The sequence below is a fragment of the Empidonax traillii genome, unplaced genomic scaffold (assembly GCF_003031625.1).
Source record: "Empidonax traillii isolate 1590-97213 ecotype Southwest subspecies unplaced genomic scaffold, ASM303162v1 scaffold93:size1158651, whole genome shotgun sequence".
NCBI classification, from domain to species: domain Eukaryota; kingdom Metazoa; phylum Chordata; class Aves; order Passeriformes; family Tyrannidae; genus Empidonax; species Empidonax traillii.
Genome location: NW_020955286.1, coordinates 340,577 through 351,696, shown reverse-complemented (window position 1 = coordinate 351,696; position 11,120 = coordinate 340,577). Strand labels below are relative to the sequence as shown.

Sequence of the window (11,120 nt, the reverse complement as noted above, 5' to 3'; positions counted from 1 at the left end):
AGCTGTAAGGCAGTATTATAGACCTCCTGATGGGGTGTAAGACAGCTGGTGGAGGAAGGAAGATTAAGCTGTAAAAGGACAAAGAAAGCAGTGACAAATGAAAGGGTAGCTGCAAACAAAAGCACAGAATAGCAAATTTTGTAAGATGTGAGCTAAGGAGAATAATAATGTGTCAGTAAAACTCAGTTTAGAGCTAATAATACTGATAACTTCAGGAACTACAAATCAACATCCATTAATTCAAACAATCCAGAGAAGGACAACATTAGTGCCATGTGCAAGCATTTGAAATCTATATGTTTTCCCTAGCCTGTACTTAGTACAAAAAGAAAAAGCAAACAAAAAAAGCCCAAACCCCCTCAAACCAAATAAAGCCAAAAACCCCACCAAATCCAAAAACATTCTCTGCTAAGTAACTTTTTCTCCTGAGACACTGGCTCAGTGTTTCCTGAAATATGAAAGCAGAGTATTTAATTGACATTCAAATCAACTGACAATTTTAGAGATCAAAGAAAAGCTGGTTTACTTACAATCATCAGAGGATAGTCTGCAAGTGAGAGATACTCATACGGCCCCTTCAGTTCTACTGTCACTGTCAAAAGACAATCCAATAACCAAATTGAACAAGAACCAAAAGAAGGAAGCCAGGACTTAAATGATTTTCACTCAAGCATAAAGAAATTACATGTCTTCACGTAGCTTTTAAATCTAACTTGCACTTCAATAAAGAAAGTTAAGGCTTAAAAGACACTCAGCTAAATGCATGCAATTAAAATTACACGCTCCATTACCAACTAACTCATGTCAGTACTTAAAAGTAATTTTTGCTGGAGATTCACGCGTAACAAGAAAAACTCAGAAGCATGTGTAAGTTCACTACTTTAGGGGATTTTCGAACTTCTCTGAAGTTTGAATAGGTTATCAATGCATGGTTAGATATCCTATAATACAATTTCAAGGCAACAATTACGATCTTAGCGCTCTACATGTTTTGAGCTTATAAACATAAATCACTATATTGGTCTGCACATTTTTTAAACAAAACACCAAGCCTCAAAATTGAAATGCTTGTGATTACTCTTTATTTCCATCAGTAAACAGACAGAACAATGGTCTTAGGATCTTCAAGACACTAGCGTGCACCTATTTTCTTATGATAAGAAAGAGCTGTAGCAATACCTATGTGAAGTGATAGTGTCTTATAAAATTGAACCATAGGGTATATATTAAAAGTACCTTAGAATACACTTAGACTGGTAATACATAAAAATGGTGCTGTATATTTGTACTTCTGTATAGACAGCTATCTTACTTGTAAAGAGCTTATTTTGATATGAGGAAGGTGTTGTCCTCTCCATTCTTTTAACTCTGGTAATAGAATCCTTTGCAGTTGTACTTCCAATTTGCACAATAAATATATATGGCCCATCTCGCCAAGTTTTGATAACAGCATTCATTGCCTGAAAATAAAACATCTAAATGTAAACACTGCACAGTGAGAAGACAAGGAAAAGACTGAAGTAGACTAGCCATACATGGATGATATCTTCCATGTAAATATAAAGTTTACCTCTTGTGAGACCTAAAACTTGTTAATAAATATTTGATATGTAAATTTTATATGTATTTATTAGACATAATACTTAAAATATAGTCGTTTGAATGCAGAAGAATCCTCAAGGACTTGGGACATGACCACAGCTTTTTTTTTGCAAATTTGCAAATTTAATACTGGGTTATTGCAAGAGTACTCAAAGGTTCTGCAAAAGCTACAAAGAACTCAGGAGAGCACCCCAATTCTTCTTTTCAGACTAGAAGCACTAGGCCATCACTGAGATAAGTATTTCCTGCTGCAATCAACTGCTTGGGAACTGCACAGCTACATATAACTCAGCTTCCTGGTGAAGGCTGAATTTTACAGTGTAAGATAGAAGAGGTAGTTGAGACATTTCCATAGTAGTCATTTCCTATGGACACTACTACTGCAGTCCCTGCAGCAGCTCTCAAACCTGTAAGACTCAAATCCTGCCAATAAACTAACAGAGTAAGCTTGTCCACATAAATATGTGCACCATAAAACATATCAGAGATTTCTTTGATTTCTAGCATACAAAAGTGTTAATTCCACAACTGAAGAAGTTCTATCTATCTCAGATACTGCAATATTTACCAGGAGCTTTAAAGTAAAAACTAAGACTATCTACATGTATGCCACTCCACGGAACTGCCACAAAGACTTGTTTTTATAACAGCCTCCCCAGAGAATGCATTTATTAAGAGCACGCATTTCTTTTAAGAAACCTCCTGACTACAAGACCTACAAGACTACAAGACCTTCTATGATACTAAAGCCAACAGAATATTATGTATTAAAAAAACCAAGTTTCTGCCAATATTGAATGAAAAGAAAACTTATTTAGAAACACAGTAAACTCAAAATAAAATGGATATATTTATGTACACCAATTTTGCCTTTAAGATATCTCTATCTCTTGCTGCATTGATTCCTTATTTCACAACTGCACACACAGCTATTTATGTTTTAGCTTTAAAGTGAATGGCCTCTAATTACACAAAGAGTTAAATACGTTTTCTGTCTTGGCATCCAGGACAATCAACCTGATGCTATTCTGACAATTGTTCCTCCTTGAGTCTTGAACATAATATGTAATAAAAATACTAACAGATTTGAAAATCAGGAGTAATCAGTCAACAGGTACAATGTTTTTAAAAAACTGACTAAGGACAAAACCCAATGTATTCGGTAAGAATCAGTCACCACTTAAAACCGGCATTTTCAATTATTATTTTAAATTACAATGGAAAAAGAAAATTATTTGTTAATTCATACCATCAGTTTGAATGGTATGAGTTCTGTATTTCACATACAGAAAAAGCAGTTACTCTGTTTCTATTTTTCTGTTTTCTGGTTTTCCACACAGCACTACCCAGTTTCAAGCTAAAATATTCCAGGTGTCAAAAAAATCCCATAGAATATGCTACCAATAATTTCTTGGTATACAAATAAATATAAATACAAATAAATATAAATTTAAAAACCAAAACAAAACAAATAAGACCACTGGATTACAAGCCATGTTTAAATTCAGTATACATACAGTTTTATCGGTCACCATTGTGTGATTTCCTGTGTTCTCCTTCTTATCTTTCAAGCCCTTAGGGAAACAAAAAAACATATCAGAGAAAAATGGATAAATCAATATGCCAAAACTATCTCTTCTGTGACTATACTCACTCATTAGAAGAAAAGAAAAATTACCTCTTGTTTCTCAGGGGAGAGAGGTTCTGGATGAACAAATTCTTTATAGAAAATCTGCAAGATACAAGAAAGGTACAGCATTTATAGACACTTAAACATTTAAAGGCACTTTACACATTAACATGGCCTTACCAGAACAGCTTCCACTAAATTTGATTATTCTCTGAACAGCTGTATTAGAGACCTTTCATTTTGATAAATCAACTGTCCATTTGTGGAGGGAGTCTGCAATATTTAGATTAATACTTTGTCATTTGAGAGTTGCTTTTCCTCCCCTCAGACAACAGGTACCTATTTTTAGAACCCACAGACATGACAGTAGTGAAGTTAATTTTATTTTCCAAATATGTATCTGTTGGGTATGCCCATTACTAGATGAAGTCTACACAGACAGAAACAGGATTTTGAGATTTCTGCCTTAATCTACAAAGTAAAAAGTTCCTAGATCAGTGAGTGCCTATTAGAGATCCAGATTTTACCAACTCTTTTGAACTATGGTGACTCAAAATCTAGTGAAACAGCTATACCACAAGAGAAAACCTAAACAGTAAAAAGAAATTTCTGTGAATCTTTATAAATTAGTATCTGAGAGGAATATACTTTGTTAGAAATTCAGTAGACTTTTCAAAGGACTTGGATAATAATTCACTTAAAGACTTTTAAAACCCTTATTTCACAAACCTGAACACTCAGTTAAGATGCCCAAATTCATACTACACAGCTAAACCCACAAGATCTCTTTTATAAAATCCAGTAAAACTAGACTGACACTTCTCATATTATTAAACATAAAAAGCAGGCAGCATACAATTTTTTCTTTCTTTTTAAAAACCCTTCAAGCTATCTTCGCACATCAGAGGAACTACAGGCATTGCAAAGAGATTATTAAAAACCCTTTTCAAGTCACCTTTAGTCATGTCTTTTTTCTCAATAAAAAGAGGAAACAAAAAAAAAAACCCAAACAACAAAACAACCGAAACCACCAAAAAACAACTCACAACACTAAGTTCAATAGTTATGGGGCATTTCCCAGTATTCTCTATCCACAAACTTTTGTCCAAATCAGGAATGGCTGAACACAGATGCAACACTCCACAATTTGCCTTGAGTTCTTAAGTACACCACTAAAGAAAGACACCATGTTACACTGCCATTGTCATCAGCAGGATCGCACAGCTTCGCCTGCCGATGTACAGTCAGCGCACGGCTGACACCTGCACTTGGCTCCCGGTGCTAATTTTGCATTGTCTTCTCACTTCCACTTGATTGTTTCAAACTAGCACTACTATTTCTCAGTTTTAACCTGCTATCAGTGCTTAAGTAATTAATTTATCAACATTCATTTCCATTATTCTAAATTAACATTATATGAGCAATAAATGCCAATCCTTTATTGACCCAAATTTAGCGGGATCTTTAATCTTTACTCTGCTGCCACTTGTACTCAACTAGCAGAAGCCTCCTGTAAATGAAACAAATTCAGAACAAAAAACCACAAAGAAGCATTGAACAGTGGTTTGGTTGGGTTTTTTTCCACCACAGTGAGCCAGATGTTGAATAGCAAGCCAGAAGTAAAGCAAAATTAAGAAGTCACCATCACAGCTGGGTTGTCATAAACAGATAAAAAGCGGTACCTCCCAACCTACAGTGACACTTAGATAGGTTGCTAACACATCTAACAAGAATTACCACTTTCTCTATAGACTGTATGAGACAACAGACCAAACTGTGAAATTTCTATGCATACCTGAGGCCTGAAGAGCTCAGAGCAGTTTGGAAAGAGAAGAGAAGCAGTGGCATAGTATCCCGACCAACCCGGATGCTCTTCAGCTGTGGTCCCAAAATAGTTATCTGCTTGTTCATCCTGCCAAACATAGAGTAGAACTTAAGTTAGCATCCAATATTTCAAATAGTTTATCTAAGTAGACAGGTGCAAGACCTGGAGAGCTTCACTCTGCACACACTCTTGAACCAAATTTAATAGAATAAAAGCCATCATGACCACACAAGACTATAAAAATGATGGCATCGAGACTCTGAGTAAGAATTAATACAGTGGAGGTGCAGCAGCCAGCATAAATTTCAGTCTACATAAACAAACTCTACATTATTATATTAAAGATTTAAGACTCAGTCTTGCGCTAGATCAGCAATTATAACTGTCATAATTAATATTTAAAACAAATAAGGAAAAGTACAAGCCATATAAAGCACAATTGTATTCTACCACATTTGATAGAAACACTACACATTCATACAAATTGCTAATATTTACAATGTGCGTACATAAAGAACAGGATTTAGATTAAATATGAAAATACTTATTTTTTTCTATTCACTGTCATTAAGCATTGTTGTAAGTATTTTCAACTAGCATACACCCACACACTTTAGTTTAGTCAATATAGTTATTTAAGCTCCTGGGTTTAGAACAATTCTGACACACACTTTCACCTTACCCAAAACCCAAGAAAAGTTAGCAATTGCAGCAAGCTGTTGATCAATTCCATTCCAGAAATTTGTTATCTTCCAATGGAAGAACGTGTCTTTTAGGCTCAAATTGCAGTGTGAACGCAAGAGCAACATCTCCAATTGCCTCCCCACCAGATTTGCTTCCTCTGAAAAAAATCTAACCTATGTTTTTCCATTCAATTCTTACCCCGAAGTTGAAGACTTCATTGTAGCAGTCAGAATATCTTAAGTACCAAGTAACATTGAAACCTAAGGAGGGATCACAAGCTTTTTCATCGCCTTCAACTAAAAAAGAAAAAAAAAACACAACACCAGATAAGAACATGTAAGACACCACCTACCTTCCATGCTTTTCCTTCCAATCTGTGCAAAACTATCATAATTACATTTTAAACGTGAAACTGTAAGCAAAACAATAGAAAAACATTTTCTTCAAGTAACCCATTACTGATCAGTGATAAAAGCAAGCACAGAATTCCTCCATAGCATCATACAATTCTATTAAAGAACTGAAGATCATTTGGAAACTTTCTGTTCTGAAGACAATCAGGGATGTTTCTGCAACTGCAAATACCAAGAGAACAGCAGTGACTCTCAGTGATTACAACACAAAAAAAAAGGGCCTCCCTTTCAGAGACAGGGGACATACACACCAAATGGAGAGAGCTAGGAACAGGATAATAGTAAGAGCAATTTGCAGAAAAAAATTAAATATATCAATACCATCACCAAGAAAATAAATTAAAAGGTAAGATTTTGCGAGTCAACATCCACTTCCCCCAAAAGACAAACAGCCATCTATACATTAACTCTCGTGCCGACGCTGCAATGCTACCTAAACTAGCAATAAAACAACTTTCCACTTTGATTCATTAGAGAACAACATGCACAAAAAGTGAAACCCAAGACCTTACCCTGGTCAGGAAAATGTGTTTCTATGTTTCAAATTAAATTAGAACCTGATGAAAATAATTTGACATAAGAAGGAAAGCTTCACCCTTAAAAAAATGAGCAGCGATTATTCTGGAAGAGCCATTTAAATGATTATGTTTGCATTTTCCCAGTCAACAGATGGCAAAAGTCATGTGAGTTAACACCACGTTTGCAGGGGCTAAGAAGTTCCCACAACTTTACAGGCACGTTCACCTCAGACTTTGTTACATGTACACTTTTAATGAATGTTCCCATACTGACCACTGCAGGTAAAAAATGCAATTAGAAGAAAGATGCTGCCATGGAATCTTAATTGACTAATCCCACTTTAAACCTCATGACTACTAAAGCATGTATATGTTCAGCTAAGAACTCAACAACAGTTCCTAATAGCAAAGGTTTAAGGAAAAATTACTGAAAAATAAGAGCGTCCTTACGACACCCTCTAGTAAGCACAAAAACAAGGCATGCATGTTCCTCATTGCCCTAGATGTTGCAGAGGGCACCACAGAGAAACTAAAAGATAACACAAGCATTGCAGTGACATGGGCAGATGGCAAATTCTTTGATGACGACGGCTCGTTCAATAAAATTGATCAAATGAAGAACATATAAAAACAGCTAGAAAAATATTCAGAAACACCTTTTAAATACCTTTCAAATACCTTTCCATCTATTAAAAATAAAAAAGCAACTACATATTCAGCGGTAGTACCTGCTAAAGGTAAAACAGGTCAGGACTAGAACAATCCACAATATCTGCAAATATCAAAATTACAGAAACCTTGAAAAGGAAGTACTCTAAGACAGGAGAAGCATCCATGGCATTTACTGAATTCAGCAACATGGAAATCTAAGTTCCTCAGCCTTCAGAAAAAAGCCAGCAACATTCAACTTGAATGCAGTCTTTGTGCTCATTTACAGAGAGCAGGATTTCTACCATGATCCGAAACAAGAAACCAAATGCCTTCTAGAATAAATAGCACTTCAGAAAAGTAGTAGATAAAAATAAATTCGTTATTGACAACACTAAATGCCAGCAGCAGTCTTACCAGCCAGAAGCAGAAAGAATCAGACACTAATACAGGTCACACATACCAAAATTAAAAAAAAAAAAAATAGAAGAGATAAAAAAGGGGCAGTGGAAAAGGAGATGCAGGTGCTCACCAAAACCATGAACAACTCATAAGCAATCACATTTGACAAGAAGGGTCATACTGTCCACATAAACATCACACAGCAGATGGAAGACGCAACAGACACCAAACAAAAGGAAACCAGTTTCCACAGATACATGGGCAGAAAAGAAAAAATATGCAAAGCTAAAGCTTCCCAGGATCACATGCAGTTTAAATATCATCAAGGCTGAGAAACTGAGTAAGTTCACAGCCTTTGTTCCTTCCTCTTTCTGTGATTCATTATCCAAATTCATGTAAATCTTTTAATCACACTTGTATGTAAAACAGGTGTCTTCACTGAAGAATTTTAAGGCCTGTTTAAAGGCTGCAAGCACAGTGTAGTTCAGTAGCACAGTACAGTTCAAGTCAAGGGATCAAATTCTAACGCCAGATCTGCCGTTTAACAAACAAATTTCATGCCTTAGTTCCTTCTCGTGGTTATTTCAGCAGGATTAGACTTACCACATACTTCACTGCAAGGACTCACATCTCAGATGCCCTGTTACTAACAGTACACTATTTCCATTAAGCTTTAGGAAGGAACCTAAAACCTACCAAAGCTCCAAATGCCCTTTCAAACTCCCTCCTTCTCCCCAAGAAGCAGATTCCTACCTGTTGATCCTGCAGCTGTAAACTGGCAATTGTCTCACTGCAAGAAACAAACCTTAGCATTTGAGCTACACTTGACAAGTGGGAAAGCCCTGACATGACAAGTCTTCACTAACAACCACTCAAATACTAGCCTCCTGTTTCAGATTAATGTGGAATCAATGAAGGCACTTAAACTCTATTTGAAGAAGAGCAGGTATTGGAAATTAAAACTAAAAAACAGTTAAGGTAAGCACTAAACATAACAGCACAGCAACATGCTTCACCAAGAAGCCTTAGCTAAACCCCACAATACCTTCATTTTCTCAGTTAAAAAGAATACAATCACTGCACCAACTAAATTTTGACATGATACAGGCACATATTCCATTCACTGTCTCTTACGGGATTTTCACTTCCCCACTTGACACAAGTGCAGAAGGGCATTCACAGGCACTGTACCTGTGTAAGCACCCAATCAGCAGACGGAGTCCAAACAGCTTCCTCCTCCCACCCCAACGATAAGAACTGGTGCAGACCAGCTTCCCCCTCCATGGTGCAAACAACCCCTCAAAGTGCTCAAAGCACATGGCAAAGATTCCAAGCTTTTCAAAGTCAGCTAGTCACTTCCCCAATTCAACTACATCATCTTACTGCCACCTAAATGCTGTGCTCATGTTCACAGGTAAGAGGGTATTTCACAGAAATTCTCCCTTGAGCAGTAACCTACATAACCCATTGACCTGGCCCGATCAGCAAAGGGCAAAATGCAGAAAAAACAGAAAGGCTGCAAACATGTTTGCTCTGTAGCACACTCACACACTGAGATCAGGAGAAGAAAACACCTCTCAGGAGAGCTCTGCCATAATGTGCAACATTCCCTTACCACTCCCAGATGCACTCAGCTAAAAAGGTACAAGTCCTCAACAAGCATTGCCTCCTGTACACTGGCATCAGTCACTCTGCAATACAAACAGCCCCTGTCCCAGTCAGCACCAGATCTCCCAGCCAGAGGAACTCAGCAAGTCTTTCAAAAGGAAAAGCACACCTCACAGTACAGCTCACCACATCCCACACCTGATTACCCACTATCTGAAAATAAGTGGTGTTCCTATTACCCATCTTACCCTCTCTACAGAGGGCCTGAAGAGCCATTCATTTCTGCCCCAGCCTAAACAGATCACAACTGGGAAGCTTCAAGGCTCTTAACAGACCTAATCACATCAGAGTTATGGCTTTCATAAAGTGCTAGAGGAGCTGTCATGGCAGCCAGTGCAGTTAAACACTTCACTGTGTTTTAAGTCCCAAATGTTAAAAGTAGGAGGAGTGTCAAAAAGCAGAAAAGGCAGGTTAATCCCTTATAACCACTTACATCTCAGGAAAATGGTGGTGTTGCTGAAGAGAATTTTCCCAAAGTTAAACTTCTTCCCCTGCAAAGGAACAAAACCATAAAAGAAATTAGCAAGCTTAATGTCACTGAGCTTAAGTAAACATAATCTTCCATTCTGAGTTTTAAGTCAATACAGCAGTGAAAGCAAATGCCAAATCTGGAGCCAGACTTACTGGACTTTCCAGTCATGCTTCACCACCCCTTCAACATACTCTTAAAAGATGCTTCGAGAGGCTTGGGGCTTTTTATTGTGCATATTGAATTAATTTCACATTGACATTTGTTGAAACGATTACTAATTTCTTGCTGATGAGGCACTCTGGACTATTCAACAAGAAAAATTTTAGTTATAAGAACCAACGGGAGCATTCGCCGTGATCCTTCAGTTTTGTTCCCGAAGCTCAAGGGTCTCAGAGAAAGCATACATTACTCCCACCGCCAGGTAAAGGCAGATCTAATATGAGGCAAAACAACTTTCCCCCGCACAACTTCAAGCACACACGGTTTGTCAGAAGTGCCGAAATTCCCTTCGCCTTCCCTAAGGCCCGCACCTCTCTCGGTCCCGCTCTTCCGACGCCAGGCCCCGCCGGTGCGGGCCGCCAGCACGGCCGCAGGGCGCCTTCTCCCCGCACAGGCTCCCCCGACACTGGGCACCAGCCGGGGAGACACTCCCGCTTTCCTTCCCTCCTTCCTTCCCTCCCTCCCTGGCGCCTCACGGCTTTCGCAGTGGCCGCGCTCCCTCCCCTGCCCATCGGATTATTCCCCGCACAAGCAGTCTCTCCCCACCGCCACGACCGACCCGCCTCAGAGGGCTCCAGGTTGGCAGCGGGGAAAGAGGCAGCCACAGCCCCGAGCCCGAGCACCAGCTCCGGCTGCGGTCAGGCTCCACAGAGGCGCGGCCCGGGCAGGGACGCCCTCGGCCGCCGCCCTCTGCCCGAGGAGGACGCGCGGAGCGGCCACGGCCTCCTGCCCCTGCCCCCGCACACGTTCGCCCCGACCGCCGCCACACCGCCCGGCCCGGCGGCTGCGGGGCCCGGCCGCGCTCCCCGCACTCACCAGGAGCACCGGCAGCCGCCATTTGGAGCGCTGCCCGGCGCCCGCCGCGCCCGCCAGCAGCAGCACCGCCAGCAGCCGCAGCAGGACGGCTCCGGGCCGCCGCCGCCCCCCGCAACGCGGCGCCGCCGCCATCCCGCCGTACGGAGGCCGCCGCGCTGGCCGCGCCTCTTCCGCTCCTCACCGGGGACGCGGCGGCCGTGGGTCGGCAGGAGCGGCGCTGGGC

The 11,120-nt window shown here is 39.8% G+C and overlaps 1 protein-coding gene across 2 annotated transcripts in view; it reads right to left on the bottom strand.

The window, feature by feature from the left end:
• Positions 1-11,044, bottom strand: part of TMEM87A (transmembrane protein 87A) — a 23,569-nt gene extending 12,525 nt beyond the window's left edge. For both annotated transcript variants that reach the window (XM_027881694.1, XM_027881695.1), the window contains exons 1-8: positions 10,898-11,044; positions 9,824-9,881; positions 5,940-6,037; positions 5,028-5,144; positions 3,281-3,334; positions 3,120-3,176; positions 1,313-1,460; positions 531-592 (exon numbers count right to left, since the gene is read on the bottom strand). In XM_027881694.1, coding sequence (XP_027737495.1) covers positions 531-592; positions 1,313-1,460; positions 3,120-3,176; positions 3,281-3,334; positions 5,028-5,144; positions 5,940-6,037; positions 9,824-9,881; positions 10,898-11,029 — 726 coding nt within the window. In that variant the 5' untranslated portion in view covers positions 11,030-11,044. The remainder of the gene's footprint in view (positions 1-530; positions 593-1,312; positions 1,461-3,119; positions 3,177-3,280; positions 3,335-5,027; positions 5,145-5,939; positions 6,038-9,823; positions 9,882-10,897) is intronic.
• Between the last annotated feature and the right edge of the window lie 76 nt (positions 11,045-11,120).